Genomic DNA, 22,225 nt, shown 5'->3' on the forward strand with positions numbered 1-22,225 from the left:
TGTTTTTGCTACGGTTGTAATGTTATAAATTGTAAAATTGCTATTATTGTTGTTATTATCTGTATTGAATCAACCGAGTGATACCTTTACTGTCATTGTATTGTTTAAAATATATCCCAAAGCATAAAGTACCCAAGGCCAGCATACTGCCTCATGGAGTACACTGTATGCACACATTAGCTATGGTAACATATCCATGTACAGTGGAGCCCTCTAAATACTAATTTTTGTTTCTACATTTTTAGCTCTAGGGGTATTCTGCTCATTGATTAATAGATCTTTTTTGGTCATTGATTAATAGATCTTTTCTGTATAGGCGGCCGTTAGGGCAATATACTCTACCGCCTCTATTATACTGCTGATTGATTAATAGATATTTTTGGGTCCGCGTCGCCAGTTTTGAACGGACGTGCAGGAACTTTTGTACACATGGGGGATTTCCAACAAACGTTGATTGCCCCCTTTTTTTAAGTTGGACCCCAGGGCGGCCCATACTACACCAGCAAAACAAAACAGGGGTTTCAGCAAGGATTGTATATCACTGCCATTACCACTAATAGGACACGTTGATAACGATCGGTTAACAAAGTGTTCTAAGGAACCAAAGGTCATAAGTTCTAATCCCGTGTTTGTATTCAATTTTTAATTTCAATTTTAAGACATTATATTTTTTCAATTTTAGCACATTTTTTTGTAATGACTATACTGCCCTCATCAGAGCTTTCAAGATTACGAGAACTTGTTATATCATACATTGAATGAGGGGCTTGTGGAAGATACAGTACTAAAACTATGGACTACATTTAAAGTAATTGATTCATGTAAGGTTTTTACCACAACATACATTAGACCAAATAAAAAAAAAATTGTGTTGGCCACGCCTGACCGACCCAAAATGTACGAAATTGAGGTTAGGCATTCTATTTATTTATTTTTCTTGTTTTGACTACAATGAAATATATATTTTTTTTAATGAGCTAAAAAGCCTGGAATAAGACTATCTTGTTGGACAGTGGTGATGCGACAGTGGTATGCGATCATTTTGCTTTTAACTATAGATTTAAAAATGGCATTTGTTATATTTTTGTAAAACACGTTTTTGGTAAACTTTTCCTACCGACACACCCATTTTTTGGATTTTCCAAAGACATGGCCAACACAAGAATTTTTTTTTTCTTGGCCGTATGCATAAATTATAATGTAACACACATTTCACTCCAGGAATATTAGGTGTTGCTATTGTGGAAAAAGGAAGGAATATTGTATCCTGCTCAAGAGATGGATCCGCAAGGCTTTGGGATTGTGGAAATGGTTCTTGCCTAAGTGTTATCTACAAAGGCAGCAGCGCCATCAACGCCTGTGCTGTTGGAGTCGCAGATGACTCTCTCAATCTTGGAGTGCCTGATATTCCACCCAGTGAGTTAAACATGTTTTTTATGAGGAAAAACCAACAGTAACGATCCTGTTTTTTTTTTTTGTTTGGGTTGTAAACTATTTCCTTATATACTGAGAGGATGTGATTAATCTATTGTTTATTATACAAGTTGATGCTGGATGGGCTTGTGGTATATAACACAAGCAATGAGTGCATTTTTGCGGATATGGCATTGTACAAGTTGACAGTTGGACATTTCAAGCCTAAGTTATTTGAAAGTGAAAGTATAGTACTCTTAGGCTACGGTCACACTAGAGTCTCAAGCCTGGCTTGACTCACCGCGGGTGAGATTTTCGTAATGTGACCGCACCTGGATCGACTCGCGCCTGGCGTGACCTCGATCTCAATCTACATATCTCGATCCCGGCTCAGTACCCAGATTGACCCTGGCGTGACCGGGATTGACATTTCCTCGTCGGCTGTCGAACAATCACAGTCGATGACGCCGTTGCGTTTAGAAGTTCTTGAATAAAAAACCTGTGGTAATCATCAGTTGTCATTTATAAATGCACTTATCAATCCGAAAACTAGCATCACCATTACATCCGAGCCTAGTACTAGATCATCTAGATTCGCGGTATTTTGATTGTGGCGGTGCTCTAACTTCCTGTTTCGACTTTCCTAATTTGGAGGTCAATCCAGCTAAATTCAGATATAGTGTGACCGACCCAGAATTTCGAGCCTGGCTTGAAATCTCACCCATGGTGAGTCAAGCCAGGCTTGAGACTCTAGTGTGACCGTAACCTTAGAGTCAAGATAAACATGATTTAGATTAATTGCCTTTCAAAGTTATTTGTGCATACATTGTTTAATAGAATGAACTATCAAAATAACATTAAATAAACAAGTTGTTGACCACTTCCAGTACTAATACTTTGGGACATGATTAAAAGACATTAAATTGTTGATCTATAGTGAAAAACAAATTTGGATTTTTAGGCAAATTTTTGAGCTCCCATATTTTATAGCTCATTTACTCAATACTGGACTGTGCGACAACTCAACCATTTCGCCACGACATGCCTCCTTTGATTGGACTAGGGCTTGGTGGTGATGATGGTAGTAGTAGTGGTGATAATGCTGAGGATGATGACAATGAAGGCGACAGTGATGATGATAATGAGGATGACAATGATGATGATAATAGTGACAATGATGACATTGTCGATGACAATGATGATATTGATGTTAACATCGATATTGACATTGACGACATTAACAACAATGTTGATAATAATGTTGGTGGTACTAATGAATATTTTACAATTTGTTAACACAGTTATTTTATATTCTCTTTAATTATCAAATCTTAATGATCTCTAATTTCTGTATGCAGTGTTGTTTTAACCACAACTTAGTTTTTAATTCATCTTTTACTACCATAAACTGTTCAATGTATATATCTTTAATAATTTTTTCATATTTAATGAATCCCTCGTTTCTTCACATACGCTTCGCAACTCTGACCATATCGAACCCGTTGACAAACATTACAAAACTGAAACCTACAGAAGATTCTTCTTCAATTGAATTGTTCCAATGTGGAACAAACTTCCTCATCCCAAGCTCCACAATGTCTGGTTTTAACAGGGTTCGTATCCGTCCTTGAATTCTGTGAATGTCCTGGAAAAACAAATGAGCATTTTCCAGAACTGCAAAGTCCTGGAAATTGTACTTGAATGTCTTGGAAATTTGATCATTTACCATTTAACCAGTACTGAAAGCTTGCCTAAAACAGTAAATTGAATGAGAAACGTTCCCACAACTAGGTTACCACGATACTCTTGTGCGCCGCCAATTCAGGAAAGTCATCAAAGACAGAAAAAATGTCAAATGCTGAAAATGGCTGAGAGGCTGGCTCAGTACAAACTTGTGTGATTCAGTAATAAAATGAAATTGTTCATCTATATTTTAGTAAGGCGGTGCTTTCTTAATCTTGTATATTAATTATGGTTACATGTAATTGTAATTCAGACATTTATAATCATAATCTTAAATCATAAACATTTATAAATACCTAAATATATATGAAATAAAATGAATTAAGGTCTCCGCAACGTACACGCATTGAAAAAGGCAATAATTGTTTACTGATCTATGTCAACTTTGCCAAAGCTGAGACAGTTATCATTCGTGGAACAACAACCCTGGACAGGCGTGTACTCCACCCCACAGCGCCACAAAAGAACCGAGTCATTCTGGCGCGCCGGTAACACAATCATTTAAGCGATAAGATAGATAGACCATTGTGTATGCGCACATTTGTGTTGCCGAGGAGAGAATTCTACTCCAGTTCAACTGTAGGCTATCAGCCCTGCCTTACTTTACTTCCCCATACTTGTGGGATTTCCTTTCGTACCAACAAATTTTTACGTGTGTAAGAAAAACAGAATTTCCCAAGAGCGTGAGAAAAAGAAACAGATCCATCGCCTCCAAATTAGAGTAAATTTAATATACACTCAACTAACATGCATTTAAAATTAGTACCTAGCATACAGTACATATTTTATAATCAATCGTCGATATTTTACTGTTAAGCGATATAATGTGTCCTTGAAATATGAACAATTTGACCTGCAAATATCCTGAAATTTTGCTTGTTTAAAAACGTATGAACCCTGTTTTAGGTGAGCCTTACCTACATTCTATGTGCCTCTGTTTATCAATGAGTTTGACTGGACCATTGCATGCACTTGGGTCACAAAATGTTTTTGTTCTTTATGGAGAACTTTGTAATTTTGCTTGTTTGGTTTTATTTTTTCGACTTGCATATTTGTTCGCTGTTGGGTCATGTGCATTATGAGAATGTGTCGGTTTAGAGGTGCTTACACACCTGTTGACACGTTCTTACACTAGAATTTCTTTTTATGTGTCAATATGATTTCAGTGGAAAGTCGAAGCAAATGAAATCTATTAATTGTGCAATACTGAAATGAATTAAATATATAAAATAATAATTAAGATAATGAATGATCAAAACAATTTATTTATATTATGTTTCATTTTAAATACACCAAACATGTTTTCAATTAACTGTATCATATTGACTTTTCTGTTTCATGAATTTCTTCGAAAAATGTCTCCTATTTGATTTGCAATAATACTGTACTAGATGTAAAATCCAACCATAGAGCCTGATAGTTGTTGATTATTTTTCGTTTTTCTAATGATAATGATCCAACATTTATGATGTCACTAATGGTGATAATCACAATGATGATTGATGGATTTAATCTGATTATTTCAATTGATTGCCTGAATTTCGAATTCCCTCTGCAGGCGAAAGAGAGATAGCAACCGGAGACAAGCTATTAGTACTAGCCTGCGAAGATGGAGTACTGATAGGCCTTGGATTGCAGAGTCGTAAAGAGGTTAGAACTATTTAAATATCTTTAAAATAGTCTACTTGATTATTAGCCGATATTGATGGCTGTCAAAATTACTTATTTTGAATTTATTACATGAGTCATTATTTTTAAAGATTAATATATCTGCCAAAAGAATTTATTGTATAGTTTTCGTATATAGGTATATGGAGAATAAGTGTGAAGAGGAAGGGAAATTGTGTATAGTAGTGGGATAAGTTTCTGGTGAGGTGGGAGTCATGTTTTTAGATAAGGGGAAAATACTTGATATAAGGGGGAAAAGAAGAATGGAAAATTGTCTGAAGAAAGGAGGATTTATAATAATGTTAGGTTTGTATATCAAAAAAGTGGTAGAAACGTCAATGCATTGAACAACAATGCAAAAGTAAAAGCCATAAAATGAACTTTAATTCATAGTTAGAATATCTCTGTTTACCTCTACAAGGCAACTTACTGAGCAAAGTTTACCCTCTCATGACTTACAACTTGCCACTACTGATGTTTTTTTTTTTAAGTTTTCTGGTCTTTTAAAATAAATAAAATGAAGATACTGTAACTGTATGTAATCAAGTGAAAAGAAAATAACAGTCTATAAATCAAATAGAGGTGAAAGTCAGTTTAGCAGCTGGTCAAGATAAGTCTTCAGATGTTTCCTTTTGAAAATAAGGGAATCAAAATGTTTGATCAGCTGAGGGGAAAACTGCCTGAAAAAGTGGAATTAAAACATTTGAAGCAGAGAGGGGTAAAATTTCTTGTTAAAGGTGAGGAATGCCTGTAGAGGAAATCGGTATAATTATTGAACAGATGTAGGAAAAATGCCTTTATTTTTTTATTGAAATAACCCCTAACAAGTCACTGGGGAGGCTACTGCATTTCGAGGAATTCCTTTTTAAGCAAGTCAAATGATCGAGTGGTTAAAGCAGGGGCGCAACAACCTATAGCCATAATATCAGCGCTGGTTCGAGTAGCTGGCTCGCATATGGTTTTTATTGGTAACAAATCTCCTTGGATAAGGACTATAAACCATAGGCCAAGTGTCATTAAAGAACCCAGTACATCTTTCTAGATGTGTGGGGTGGGGTCCCCTTTGCACTGGTCCATACAGCCCCTTTTACTCTGCCGTTATGGGTCATAGGTTCTTTGCAGAATGTATTACGTAAATGTAATCGTTCATTAAATACACATGTCATCTGGGCTAATTATTTCATATAATGCGTGCTAGGGTATCCAAGAATGGCTGGTCATGAAAAGACAGCCAGTGGTTATAGATCCCGAACACAAAATCAAAAACCATAGTAGAATCTGCTGCGCCAAACGAAGTGTCTCCTTATTGTATAAGTTGTCACAGTCAAGTTTAAACAACATTGTGGGGTGGGTTGTTTTTTGTAAATTCACAGAGGAAATTTAGTTTAATTTATTTTATGTTTCAGATTTTCCGTATAGAACATGAGAAAGCTTTTAATTGTTGTCAGATGCTTTCAAAGACATGTATTGCAGCAGGAACACAGGATGGCAAGATCTTTTTAGTCGATATCACGGATCCAAGGTAATGCTTATTATTTCTACAGTGCCATAACCGGGGGAGGTAGGTAGGGTGCTCTCGGTGCCTGAGCACCTCCCTTTTTGTTCAAACGTGGAAAAAACAGTCAAGTACTGGAAAAAAGTGGCAAAGTAAGTTACATTGGGCGTTAAAAACCAGTTTTATGGTGTATAACCAAGTGTAATGTTCATTGGATGTAATATTTCTATTCACCACCCCGCTTTTTAATATCCTGGATACACCACTGTTGCAATGCTGTTTCAAGGACAAATACATAGCATTTGATCACGCCATCGCATAAGTTCTTGATAAATACAGTAGTCTATTTGCTGCCCTCTGTTGATTAATTCTTTAACAAAAATGATAATACCTATATTTTTGTGCAATCTAATTTACTTTTTCTACCGCATTTTTTTTTCCTGGTGGTACAAATAGATGAGATGATACTCTACTTACTTTGCAATTGTTATGGTTTAGCGGCAGTAGGGTCTTGAAGTACATTGACCAATGAGTGGGCATTTTGATTGACGTCATTAGCCTTTATTTGCCGGCTTTACAAAATGTTTCCTTGTTCAAATGCAGCCTTGACTGGTTCATTCAAAAAGGTTTTTTCCATTTTTTTTTTTTTTTTTAAGTGTTTGAACAAAAGACAGCTTGTTTAAACAACCTTGGTGAAGATTATATATATGTCATTTAGTGCTCTATTAATTTTGGTGTTATTACTGTAAACTTAAGGTATTACCTAAATTACATTCTGTGACATCTTCTGTTTTTTCACAAATGCTTGTCTGAGGTTTGTATTGTTTACAAGTTTACAAACCTTTTACGTAAATGTACAGTCATCATGTTCTAAGAATATGTGAATGATTTAGTGACCCAGTAAACCCTAGCGATGAAAACAAGAAAATTTTAAATATAGTGCAGAGTGATGTTGGTTCTGAATGTTAACATACGGTGGTGGTAGAAGCCATGCGGTGTTGGGTAAAGGTTTCGGCTTTCAACGGCAGGTCGTGAGTTCAAGACTGATGCTGTTCACAGTCTTTGTGTCCTTGGGCAAGACACTTTATATTTACATTTGCCTCTCATCACCCTGGATTATTTATTATGGTTTCCTGGTAGATGCAAATACAAGATGCTCTTTATTGTCAAATGCCAAATCCAAGATGAATTTCATGTTGCATTTCAGAATGTGAATGATCTCAAATGAAATTTATAATACCAAATTGCTTGCAGAATATAAATACATAAATAAGATTTTGTTAATAGTTTGATGTGGAACACGTTTTAATTATAAGTGCTCTGATAATATTTTGTAAATAAATTATTGAATTTTTATGTTTGTGATATAATCTTACCTAACAAAACCAACCGCATTTACATCAAAACTTAGGTACAGACTTAAAATACAAACTTCCAATTTTATAATACGTCACCGGCTCGGGGAAAACCAGTCGTTTGTTTGGAAAATTAAATAACGGTGAGTCGAATGGTTGAGCGGTTAGCAGGGGCGCCGCAAGCCATAGCCTAATATCGGCACTGGTTCAAACGGCACGCTCGCTTAAGGTTCTGGTGGTAGAACAAGATAAGGATTATAAACCGTAGGTCTAGTGTATACAATGGCTAGTGTGCACTGTAAAGAAGCGTTTACATCCTTCGAGACGAGTAGGAGGATACTCCGGTGTACTGGAACAGACAGCCCCTGTGATGGATGACGAGAGTTGCTGGTACCAGGTTACCAGGTAGCACAGACACGAAGGGACCCTTAGGGGCGAAGAAAATCATTGATCGAGTTCCTAGTCCACATATCAAGCACCCTGAGCATCTTACATTAGATGGATTTGTGCGCTATACAAAACTACACAATTATTATTATTACTATTACTATTATTATTATTATTACTATTATTATTATTATTATTATTACTATTATTATTATTATTATTAATTTTTTGGTATTTTTTTATTCTGCATGAATTATATTTTAAAAGAGTGAATATTTAATTGATTGGATATTAGCCATGTAGGTTTTAAGAAGCAGCTTCCAAAGATTTCAAAATCAGTAGTTTATTAATATTAAGATTTATATTTTTAAAAATATGTTAATATACTTTTCATTGAGATTTAGTAATTGATATTTTGCAGAAATGTTCTTTAAATATCTTCTTTTATAAAATATAAAAACCTGAAAATGTTCAAAATTCTGATTCTTGCATATTTTTGGATGCTTATGCAAAATTATAGATTGTGACAAACGGCGGGTTTTGCCAGAGCCGGTCACATATTAAATACATTAGCCACGTAGTGGATTAAAGTTTATATTTTTATTTTTGTCAATCATCGCATCTATTTGAGGTCAGAGTAATATCACCGAGACTTCAAGACAACCTTGAACCAAGATTATTCTCAGAACCCACTTATACATCGTGTACCGTAAGGTTATCTATCTATTTAGTTTGCAAACATACATCTTCAAATTGGTGGCACTCGCAAAAAAGGCACGTACTCAAGTTAATTACAAAAACGTCACTACCATTGTACCTAAGTAGAACAGCTCTAAGTACATGCTCAGGAAAATGACTAATAAAATTAAAAACTAACAGTATTATTTTTAATTGTTTATGTAATAATAATATAATATAACAATGATATAATATTTAAGGTAAACAATGCTTGTCTATAGGGATTATGATATAATTATATTAAACATAATACACTGTTGATTGATACAGTATTATAACTAGAGTTTGAACTTTTTTTGTAACATAGATACATAGATTACATGAGATAATATGATGATAATATTATTAATAATAGTTAATTGATATGTTAATGTATAGAAATGTTGACAACATTCACACTTGATGCAGTAACATTTGATTATTTGTTTCCATTTGACCACAGTTCTAATTTTTTTTTTACATGTATATTATGTAAACCTAACAGTTATACATTTTATTTTTCAATTAGTATTTTTATTGTTACTTTTACGTTTTTTAATGGAGATCAGTCGCTAATGATGTAGATACTCTTTCAATGATGCGCTGTAATACACTACTGGGGTTTTATTATTATTATTATTATCATTATTATTATTATTATTATTTTATTACCTACATTTTTATGAGACATGAACAAAATAAACATAGGGCTTGGATGAAGTTCAACATTGATTATGGATAATTACACCCATGGTGTATAGTTGGAAGGTCCTCATTGGTCAAGCCTCCATAGATGAGTTGGGTTACAAAAGCAACCAACGATACTTCATGCGCTCATTCATTCATATCATAGCTTGGTTTAAAACTCTAAATCATAGTTTAGCATTTTTAGCATTATTATGTAGAATTTTGATTATTAGCCACATTTGAAAATCAGATTGATGTTTTGATAAAAATTTAACTAGCCTCATTGGAAGATTATTTCTGATTTATTACCACTGATGCGTCTATTTGTGAGTTGAATGTTTAATATTTCAGAAATGCTTCAATCTTGTCGTAGGTCAAGGCTGAGACTGATATGAAAATTTAGGTGATGTTTTAAATACCATACAGAATATTCTACAGCTTAATATAGATTTAAAAGCGCAATTGAACTTCAGTCTGTAAGGTCAGGGCTGGCTGAGGCACTCAAGACAATCCGCACTGAATCCATGTTTATGAAAAAAACTAACAAAATGTGTTGTCAAGGCCGCTGTGAAATAGATATGCACGTAGGCAGTTTCAATTTGCTGCTGTGTATGTTTCTGTTTAGGTATTAAGTTACTTCTCACAGACACTAAGTATAGAAAATACATTTGGTATAGAAATTTGAATATGTATTATGCTAAGATTTGTATACGAAAACATGCGTATTCCTATATGTTCTTACCCACATACGCCCACTTTTCACTGTCTTCACTAACTCTATCTCACACACAGATCATTGTCTATATTATAATCACAAACCTACAGTTTATATTCAACATGATCCATCAAGGTTGTATCTGCAATTCAAAATTCGATAACCGTGCAAATAAACGAAAACAATAATTTTTTTTCTCTCTTCCAGACATTAAAGTTTATTTTTAAATTGTTTATCTGTCTTAATCAGTACCAGAAAACCTTGAAAACTTGCTATTGATGAATTGAAAGTGAGAGTTATTAAAATGAGAATAGCTTCAATGATATTCTCGAGATTCTCATTGTAAGAATTCCAGAGTGGATTATCGTGGTTATACCTGCTAACTTTGTTGGCATCTGATGCAAGAGACAAAAAAAAATAAATAATTAAAATTTGTATATAGTGCCCTCTATGTAAAAATCATGAAATAGAGTACCCTCTATGTTAATTTTTTTTAGTGGTGGTACTGCTCCTGATTATTCAAATTTTAATGACAAAATCACTTCATTTTTTATAAAATTGATATGATGCATGTGATAATACAGCGTAGGTGCGAGACATAAAAAGTGGATGTTCATGCGTGAGACTCGCACATTATGCGTGAGAGTTGGCAGGTTTAGGTAGTCCAAAATTATCAAGCCTCATTCCCTTCTCCATTTAGGAGTATTTTTTTATCTAAATATTAGAAATTTGCTCTTCAAAGGTTTTTCCTTTTCCCAATGTTTTTTTATAGAAAGCTTCTTCCCCTACAGCCAGGGTGGGCATAAAAATTAGTCGGAGGCGGCCGAAGTGAGTTTTTGATTTAACACTCTGGGCCGTACCAAAACTTTGATGTTTCCAGTGCTTCCAAAATCCTTCATGCACTGCCTTTATACTATTTTATTCTCAGTTTTAATATTACTTTTTACAGATGATCGGTGTCGGGCCATTAAAAAGATGGTGTTTTCTATTCAGAGATGTTTAGCGGGCCACACACATCGTATAGCATTTTTAATGCATTTTTGTGGGCCACAACAATGTCACTGTCGGTCCGCATTTTCCCACCTATGCCCTACGGTTATTTATGGTCTTGAAGTGGACAGCTATCAAGGGGAGCTTGGTATATGTTTTTTCCATCTCATTTCTCATTACCATTTTTTAATATTCAGATGCATATGATTGTAGATCTATCATTTATCTAGGGTAACGGCCTTGAGTTAAGGCAATTGCTTGAATGATTACCTGCATCGTAAATGCAAATGAAGCTCTTTTATCTGTCAAAGGTCATGGAACACGTGCCCCATTTATTAAGAATTTCATAATTATGAATATCCTGAAAAATTTAAGCTGCTAAATAGCTAGAAAAAAAATCTAAAAGCTTGTATAGTGACAAATCTATAATTTACCCTACAGATGGACATGATGATGTCATATCGCACCCTTATATGGGCATGGTGATTTCATATCAGTTATGCATTGTGATTTCATATCACATCCATATATGTGCATGATGAGGATATCACACCACCCATCTATGGAATTATGATGTCTATATCACATCTATATCCATATATAGGCATGATGATGTAATATCACACCCATATATAGGCATGATGATGTAATATCACACCCATATATAGGCATGATGATGTAATATCACACCCATATATAGGCATGATGATGTAATATCACACCCATATATAGGCATGATGACGTAATATCACACCCATATATAGGCATGATGACGTAATATCACACCCATATATAGGCATGATGACGTAATATCACACCCATATATAGGCATGATGACGTAATATCACACCCATATATAGGCATGATGACGTAATATCACACCCATATATAGGCATGATGACGTAATATCACACCCATATATAGGCATGATGACGTAATATCACACCCATATATAGGCATGATGACGTAATATAGACATGATTTTGTAATATCACACCCATATATAGGCATGATGTTGTAATATCACACCCATATATAGGCATGATGTTGTAATATCACACCCATATATAGGCATGATGTTGTAATATCACACCCATATATAGGCATGATGTTGTAATATCACACCCATGTTATGGGCATGTTGATGTCATTTGTCGCATAAAACTTCATAGTTTGGACAGTAGCGGCTCTAAGATATATTTTCTGGGGGATGGGGGGTCTAAGCTGTCTGACAGGGGGGTTTGAGCTTGTATGCCTAAGGAGGGGAGAGGTCTCCCTTCAAAATGAGATTTAAAAAAAAATAGGGACCTCTGCAGCCCTCAAAATTAACGCCGGCATTTGGCAATGCCGACGTAAACGGCGGCGGCGTCTAGCCACCCAACGCCGACGTGAAGATTTTGGGCCTAGCCCAAGTAAACCCTGGCCTATGCTGGTACTGGCAGTACCAGTGGTGGTAGACTCGGCAGGATCGCCGTGAACACAATAATAAACTTTATTCTTAATGAAAGCAAGTTATTTAATGTCTTATGTTGTATTATGAGTAAAATGTGAATAAAATCAAACGATATTGTATGTTTCATGCTTTTATATTGTTTTTACATGCATTTTTGGTCTGATATTTTTTTTCCAAACACACCCCATTCTTCGTGTAAACATTAGGTCCAAGCTAATTGGTTAATTTGTTTCATGGGGTCATGGATGGGCAAACATGTGCTTGGCTGTGATGACGTCAGATTGCCCAAAGTTTCGTAGTGCGTCACGGCTTGCAGATAGGAACAAGCTCAGTGCAAATCGATTAATTTTTAATTAAACAGATTTATTAAAACAAATAACAGACCCTCGTGGTCTTGTTTTACAGTCAAATCTAAATAAATCTTAAAAATGTAAATTTCATTCTCTACAAATTTCCTCCGTAATTAGCAACATGCTTTTGAGGATTGAGTGAAAATTCTATGCATTTGTAATTTACACTGATGAATCTACTACGACATTCAACAAATCCGAATTAAACGTCTACTGAAAAAGAGTCAGCTGTCGTAGAAACTTGCTTTGAGTTCTGTCTTTTTTTTATTCTAATCGATTTTAGGCCAGAAGGCGATAATGCACTTTATAAACAATGGAAGGCGTAAATTTCATTTTATTCATCTAACATTAACGTTTAGGCCTACTGGTGTGTTGTTTTAATAACTAGATAATCTCTATGGCTACGATATTGGGACTGAGCTAGCTGTACGACAGTTCATTCATAGGGTGGTGTGTGCTAGGCCTGTTAATTAACAGACAGCGATGATTATTGCGTTATTTTCGTCTGGAAAAGTTGATTTTTATTAAATTTATGTTCCGGACCGAATAAAATGTCCGGAATTCGAAAAAGGGAGATCCAGTTTTCAGAAGTATTTTATTAAAGGAAGAATAGGAATGGTTTTGGGACTTAAAAATTGAAAGAAGAAAGTTTGGTTTAGCATGAAATTCTGCTTTCTGGGCATTCGGAATTTGGAGATTCCCCTGTGTGTGTTTTTTTTTTTGTAGTTTCATTTTTAATATTCATTATCATATAATTAACAGATAGCAATGATTACTGCATTATTTTCGTCTGGAAAAAGTTGATTTTTATTAAATTTATGTTCCGGACCGGATAAAATGTCCGGAATTCGAAAAAGGGAGATCCAGTTTTCAGAAGTATTTTATTAAAGGAAGAATAGGAATGGTTTTGGGACTTAAAAATTGAAAGAAGAAAGTTTGGTTTAGCATGAAATTCTGCTTTCTTGGCATTCGGAATTTGGAGATTTCTCTGTATGTTTTTTTTTTTTTTGTAGTTTCATTATTTTATTCATTATCATAAAATTAACACTGTTCAACATTTTATCAACAATTAGTTGTGAATTTGAACATCAGTACATAGGCTAGGCTTTTCAGCTTGATTGGGTGACTTAAAAAGACATCCATCACTGCTATAACAGGTCAGCATGGGTTGATTTCAGGGCTGTAACTGAAACTAAAAACTGCCGACGTTATAATTGTCGTCAATTTTATAGCGCCGGCGATTTAAAAATTTTGTTTGCCGACATACTTTTTTCCTAATTTTGAGGGCTGCCTCTGGATGGCCAGAAATGGCGCTCTACGACTGAAAGACAAATGTTTTGACTTGGTGTAGGGCTATTTTTAAATTTTTTTTTATCCGACTGCCCGATGAGCTCAGCTGGTTGGGTGGGGGTGCTTGTCTTGTCCAGTTGGGAGCTTAAGCCCCCTGCCCCGCTGGTGCCGCCACTGAGTTTGGACCAAGTTTAGACTGAGCTTACTTCTGTACATTTTAACATTATATAAGTCATGGGGATATACTGATTGCATTGTTTGACTTTTTGAAACGTTTTAATTTTAAAAACAGATGACATAAATACAGATTTAACACAAATTTAATTTTCTCTTCTTAAAGATACTTTACAATAAGATAATGTTAAACCTGAATTTACCTCAAAAGAACTGTGTTTGGTTATCCCAACGGCGGCGGAAGCGGATGGGGCGGGGGGGGCCATTGGCACCAGTGACAAACATTTTACGAACGCTGCAATGTCATTATTATTATTATTATTGTTATTATTATTATTATTATTATTTGGTGCTTACACCTTGTTTATTTGTGCCTTATAAATTGACCTATTATTATTACAGTATTATTATTATTATAAAAAAATTATTATTATTCAAAATTATTTTTAAAAATATAGAGAAAACAGACAAAATTGTATTCAACTTTTAATCTGAGATTGCCATTTCTGGCCATCTAGAGGTGCCATAATCATAATTTTTTTCAGCCCCACAACAGTTGTGAGGCTGAGGTGGGTGGACATTCTATTTGCGCAAGACCCTCCCTGGAACCCCTCTATTTCGACTTTCTGGAACCACCACCATTGAAGTATCGTTTCCGGGATCAGAATGAATAAAGTAAATGACATAGAAAGCAGTGTGAGGGTTACAGTATTTAAGTGGCGGAATCATCTTAGAGGGGACTGCCCAGGCCCCCTCTCCTAAATTTTGCAAATTAAAAAAAAACAGTGAAAAAAAGAAAATTGTATTCAAATTTAAGTCTCACAGTGGCATTTCTGGCCATCTAGAGTTGCCATAATCATACATTTTCTTATCTCAGCCCCAACCTGGTGGGACTGAGATCATCCTCCATCTGTGAAAGCCCCTCTCTGGGCCCCCTTTATTTCAAATTCCTGGATCTACCACTGCACTGTACTGGATTTGAATCTATATGATTATGAAATGACACAAGAAGAAAATAAATCCCATGTTTAAGAGTCAATCACAGTCAATTCGTATTATGACAATACGCAGAAAAAAAAATCCAATCTTTTTATCATCAAGGTAAACACAGTGTGAGCCTATACCGATACCCATAACGATCAAGAAAAAAGTTCATTTATGTTGTTATGTTGAGTAAAACACTGATGACCAAATCAGTTGTGGTGCCAGTGGAGTCTGAGTGGCTACATCCCCCTCCCCTCTCCCATCAAGGGGAGCTCCCCAGGCGGGGAGAAAAAGAAAACAAAATTTGATGGAGGAAAAAAATTAATTTACGTGGTGTGAGACTCGTTTAAAGCCTTTCAAATCTCTAAATTGTCAGAGTTCCCTGCCCAGGGGAGTTCCCTTCTGGGTCCCTTGTGAGGGTTCTGGGATCATCATCCCCTTATTGTTATTTTATTATTATTATTCTTATTATTATTGTTATTATTATTATCATTATTTCATATTTTTTCTGGGCATCCAGGTAAACAAAGTGTCCGCGGTAACCTCTGTACCCATTCCTGTAAAACCAGCCACATTCAACAACATTGGGCCCCTCCACTCTTTTACAAAAAAGCTTGATAGCCCTTGAATGTTAGTGCTCTATATTAGTATGTCTTTCTCTCTGTTAGATCTGTACCTGGAGGTACCTACATGGTCTGTCTGACATAAATTTATTGACTAAAATTAGAGTGTCTACTAGAGGGAAACACAGGATTTAATTAAAACATTTTTTAACAATTCAAGTGATGTACAACTCATCTAGAGCGGGATAAATAATTGATTATGCTTCAGGTTAAATTTGGAAGTAAGAGTAATTAAACTTGTTCCAGCAGTATGTTTCTCGAAACTCTACGTTATTTGTGTAGGCATAGGCCTATTGTATTTACAAAGTTAATTCATAGCATATTGTATCCTGTGTATTCATAGAACATGTTTTATTTAATTGCATATTGTTATTCCTTAAATTATATATACATTCTTGTTTCTTGCATATTGTACTCTTGCACTTGTACTTGAATGCATATTTCGCAATATCCTTCACGTCATGTAAATATAACTATAGTTTATAGTCATTGTTATTCCTTGCAATATAACATTCGTTTTTCTTGCACTTAATTATTCCTGGAGAAATAAGCAACTTAATTAAATCTTGAACAATATATCATTCGCAGAAGACCTACTGTATTAACATTTATCTTTTTCCCAATTTTAATTGTGTCAATGCTACCACATTCTGTGTTCAGATGGGAATGGGTGGTGGCAGGTTTGCCAGCTTCTATTTCCAGGCATCCAGAAGCACCATATTTCCAACATAGACTCTATCTCCATGCTAACTTTATTTCTTATGGCTGGCCCTTGAGGGAAGGGGTAGCGGCCCTACACATTGTCAGCATCTATTTCTGGGCATTCAGAGTTGCAAAAAATGTTGTTCAACAATCATCGTTGGTCTGGAGTAGGTGCACTCAGACCCCACTAAATTTAATTTTAAATCCTGTATCCGTGGATAGGGGTAGCGGGTCTTTTTACAACCAAAATTGTTAAGTACCCCACCCCCCCGTTCTGACTAATGGCCGGACCACTTGCAAAATACTTCCGACGGCTATATGACATTAGTATTGCTTTCATTAGGCGGCAGGAGGGGGGAATTCAGCATAATCCCATCAGCCCTTGGCCTAATTTGATTTACATCACTGGTCACACTGACGTAGATTAAAATGACTAACGTTAGACGACCGCAATGTGAATGAAAAGGAGATTGAGTATTGTACGATATATATACAGTAATACATAATATGAACTTTATTTGATGTCAGTTATAATAAATACATAAATAACATGCAAACAGATAAACAAATGAATAAATTAAAACAAATATACAAATATATATAGTCAAATAAAAATGCACAAATAAACAATATGAATAAAGAGAAAAGCAAACAAATTAACAAGCAAATACTGTAAACATAAAAATAATCAAACATACACATTCTGCTGTTTCTAGGCCTAGGCTAGTTCGTGGCCCTAGGTCTAGACCTGTCTTCAGCAGATCATCGTCAGACCTTGTTGCTTGCGCGAAAAAAAATCGCAACCCTTTAATTAAAGTCAGCGATTCATCGACGATTCACCTGTTTCATCATCAACGATTCGATGTTTCATCATTTACGATTCACTTTTTTCATCATCGACGATTTACTTGTTAAGTTCATCATCGATGATTTGTTTCATCATCGACGATTCACTAGGTTCATAATCCACGATTTACTTTTTTCATCATCGACGATTCACTTGTTTTATCATAAAATGTATATAGAATGTATATAGAATTTTAATATAAATCCCCAATTATGATGTAAAAAATAATGAATTCCATAAGAAATCAATTAATAATTCTATAGAAATTGTATATTATTCATTCTATACATTCAACTGTAAAATTTCTAAAGACTTTATAAACAATTTTATCAAAAATCTTTCAAAATTACATAGAAAATATATCAGAATAAAACGAGAATTCTATAGGATTTTTCTGAAAGAGAAATAGAAATTCTGTAGACACTATGTTTAAAAAATCTGAAAAGAAAATATATAATTAAATCTAGAAAGTGTATAAAATTAAATTAGAACTCTTTCTATAAAAGTATATACATTTTTTCTTCTAATTCATTATCTATAGAATTATATTTCTATAGCACTATCTCTATAGAGCATGGATGGGTCTTGTATAGAGACAAAATCTTGGATCATTTTTCTATAGAATTATATTTCTATAGAACTATCTCTATAGAGAATGGATAGGTTTTATATAAAGAAATTATTCTTGGATAAATTTTCTATAGAATTCTATAAAAACTCTTAAACGTCTATAGACTTTTTTTAGAATTCTATAAAATATTTTACTATGGGATAGAAGGGTAATTTTTATCCATCGGGGGGAAAAGTGAAGTTTTTGACGGGGAACCCATATCAAGGATAACACTCATGATAAATAATTCATTGAGGTCGTGGAAGCAATCTCGACTTCGACTTTGCTTGGAAATCTGTGGCGCGTTCAAGGGGGAGGGAGTTTTTTTTTAATGGAGACATATGGAAAATTATATTCAAATTCTAAGTCTGAGAGTGTAATTTCCGGCCATCTAGAGGTGCCATAATAACAAATTTTCTTACCTCAGCCCCAACCATGGTGGGGCTGAGGTGGTATAGATTCTCCATCTGCTAAAGTACCCAGTGGCAGATTCAAGGGGGCCCAGCCGGCCCAGCCTCCACCCCCTAAATTGTTAGTATAGATCTTCTATCTGTGAAAGTACCCTCACTGGGCCCTTCTATTACGAATTCCTGGGTCCGCCACTGGAAATTACAACAAATGCCTATAAAATAACTTATAAAATTCACCAAACTTCGTAAAATATCCGTAGCTTCCAGGGGGTGAACCCCTCTGGACCCCCACTGGGGCCCTTGGCGGCCCCCCCTCTCTCCCCAGCCTACATGCTCGCTTCCCTCGCATACTGGACCTTATGAAATGGCACCCCTCCCCCACTTTCAAAAAAGTTCCGCTGCCGTTGGATTATCCCCGTCATTCAAGTAAATGATATTTTAGCACTTTATAGTAGAAAATATTTTTGGATTCTTTAAATGTCAGTAGGAGAATTGTTTCATTTGGTATCAGATTTAACAATTAGTTACATAAATGCCATCAGCTTAATAATTGGAATTTTAACATTTATTTTGTAACCCTTAGTGTTTTAATTGTAAAAACATGGCAGACTTTACTAGGAAATGGAGTTAAATAGCTTAGGGCCCCTTTTATATAACACGCCATTACACGCCTTATCAGCAGGGCAAAACTTAAGAGTGTTGTATAAACAAGTTTGGATTCCGTGTGATTACCAAACCATATGGAAAAGAGGGTACTTGAGGAATCTCCAAATTTGACCGGTTCATGACCCTGGCGATGCCTATTTGTTACCTCAGGCTACAGTGAGTGGTAATTAATCAACTCTGCAGGTCGATAATAACAAGATAAATACGAGTTTATGCGGCCGGCTCGGTAAAATATACAAGTAACAATTGATGAAATGGTTACTGGTCTTGCGGTATGTTTAAAAATGATGTCAAATTCGTCTTCTCTCATTCTGGTCAGATTCTGATGGTACTCAACCGTTGGTTGGAATGGTTAATAAAATAATCAGTGAAATAGAAACGAGAGGATTACAAGAGAAAGTATTAAGAGAATATGAATACAATCTATCACAGTGAATCCACTCCTCTTCCAAAACAAACCGTGCGAATTCAGCTGAAGTAGGCCTAGGATTGCATTTTTAACTTAACATTGTATCCCAAAATACATTGCACCCATACGATAATTTCGGTGTGCAACACTCGTAATGACATGTTGTATAAACGGCGAAAGTTTGAAGGCTTGCCTTGGGTAGTGAAAATATGTTTCAATGACATAACACCATGTTCCTGTTTTAGTGGGTTGTACAAACACAACCTTAGTGTTTAAGATGCCTGCTTTCTAATCCCTAAGCCTCATAATCAATCCATCCTCTAAATGGCAAGTGTACTTGGATGTGTAAAGAATTTAAAAAAAAAAGAAAATATTGACTTGTACTCTTGTATATTTAACACATCAGTGTCAGTCAGCTGAGATTGATTCACATGTGAATGGGGACCATCCGCTGTTTGGTTGCCAAGGGTCTCAAGTTCATAGATATCTGGTTTATTGAAGCTTAATACATCTTCTTATATTCATGGCCAGCTGTCTTCAGGGAAACAATTGTTATAGTATAACATGCAAACATTTTGAATTTGATGCCGATTGGTTAGTTTATAGGAGATATTTTCTTGCTTGTGGGAATGCGTGTGAAGAAAATATATTCCTCGCCAATTACATAACGCATATATATATAATACCGTTTGTATTTCTTTTAATGCACTGGCTGAAGGTCAGTTCAAGGATTTTCGTAATTAGTCTAAGAAAATGAAAACTATTATTTGTTTTTAAACTTGATAAATTATTAAATACCATTTGTATTTCTTTTAATGCACTGGCTGAAGGTCAGTTCAAGGATTTTTGTAATTGGTCTAAGAAAATGAAAACTATTACCAGTATTTGAAAAAGAATATGTATTGAATGACCTAAAGAGTGAATATTCACTCTTTAGGTCATTCAATACATATTCTCTTTCATTATGAGAGTGAAAAATCAAGCGATATTTATTCAACTTATAACTATTATTTGTTTTAAACTTGATAAATTAATAAATCTGTTTAAATAACTTAATTCAGTGTTTTGATTTAAAAGTTTTATAGATGTAAGGAATGGACAGTTTATCCTTAATCATATTTATATTCCCGTGTGGTCTAGTGGATAGGATTCGTGGTTTTCACCCTTGCGGCCTGGGTTCGACTCCCGGCACGGGAAAGCAATTTTTTGAGGGGGCAGCTGACTTGAAAAAGTTATAGTGGTTTGTTTGCTTAAGCTTCCCCTGACTTTTTTGTTGGTCTAATAAATAAACTGAAACGGAATTTAAAATACTTGTTCTTCAAAATCTTTTTCTGTATTTTAAATATTAATTTTGGAAAAAATGTTACAAATTGTTGCTAATTTTTAAAGGCCTCTTCACACTATCAAGTGACAAAGTAGTGTAAAATGATGATGTCATATCACATCCTTATATAGGCATAATGATGCCATATCAAACCCATATATGGTCGAATCACATTCGTCACATTATTTTTGATAGTTTGAAGAGATCTTTATGAATTAAATAAACAACAGTTTTTTGTGAAAGAAAATTTGATTTTGTGGACAAAGTATAGAGCCAATTAAAACCCAGTGGGCTTAATCTCGAGATGAAGGCCATCTCAAATTGAAGCCCCCTCTTTAGTTTGCAAAATTAGCCTCGAAAAGTAGCCCATCTCAAAAGTTTCTTTTCAAAGTGGCATAGGCTTCTTTTCGAGATAGTGCAGTAAAAACACTGTGCATGAATTTCAGAAAACAAAATAAATTAAAAACAAGCTTGGTTTATACATTAGTTTAGGTGATTTAATGCCAGTTAAATACACTTCATAATACAGATTGATGTTACATTTACCTTATTTACTGTTTAATTGTACAAATTCACAAAATTTACAGCATTCATTTTGAAAATTAGCCCCCCCCCCTTCTCTACTTTTCAAAAGTAGTCTAGAAAAAGAAGCCCATTCAAAGTTCGCAAAAAAAAGAAGCCCAGGGCTTCATTTCGAGTTTTTACCGTAGATCATTATAAGGGTATATAATCTAAGAAAAAGATGTTTAAATTTTGGGAAGAAAAGGTCAAGAACAGGGTCAGGGTCATGGAAATTCAATTTTTTTCCCTTGAATTTACCATTGCGGATAAGAGAAAATAATGGAATCACCCATAACCGGCCTGTATAAGTGTTCGGTATTCAGGTACAGTGCAGAGATTTGTGCTCTATGGAGATCTAGTTGTTCATGTCATGCCTGTAAATGACATTATATTTTCATTGTATCTTCCTAATATCATATCTATCATAACACCATTTATTTCATTCCTATATTATTGCTGCAAGGACATTTTTAAGTCTAGCTACAAGGCACATTAAGCTTATAGGTCTGCAGTTCAAGGGAGTAGCGAGGAGACCCTTCCTTTTATCTCAGAAGAACTGTTGTCATAGTAATAAAGTATGTCTCTTTATCTTTCAATCTTTGTTTTATATTGAACTTGATGAGAAGTTTCCTATTTCCATTTTAGCCTTGAG

General features: G+C 34.9%; 1 protein-coding gene and 1 non-coding gene across 3 annotated transcripts in view; both read left to right on the top strand.

The window, feature by feature from the left end:
- Positions 1–22,225, top strand: part of LOC117120355 (proteasomal ATPase-associated factor 1-like) — a 57,017-nt gene that overhangs the window by 27,638 nt on the left and 7,154 nt on the right. For both annotated transcript variants that reach the window (XM_033265380.1, XM_033265381.1), the window contains exons 8-10: positions 1,222–1,416; positions 4,715–4,806; positions 6,231–6,346. In XM_033265380.1, coding sequence (XP_033121271.1) covers positions 1,222–1,416; positions 4,715–4,806; positions 6,231–6,346 — 403 coding nt within the window. The remainder of the gene's footprint in view (positions 1–1,221; positions 1,417–4,714; positions 4,807–6,230; positions 6,347–22,225) is intronic.
- Trnae-uuc lies at positions 20,814–20,885 on the top strand. Its single transcript has one exon. It is a non-coding gene; the product is annotated as a tRNA-Glu (tRNA).

This window comes from Anneissia japonica, unplaced genomic scaffold (genome assembly GCF_011630105.1).
Source record: "Anneissia japonica isolate Jap-2015-1 unplaced genomic scaffold, ASM1163010v1 scaffold284953_len930413_cov181, whole genome shotgun sequence".
NCBI classification, from domain to species: domain Eukaryota; kingdom Metazoa; phylum Echinodermata; class Crinoidea; order Comatulida; family Comatulidae; genus Anneissia; species Anneissia japonica.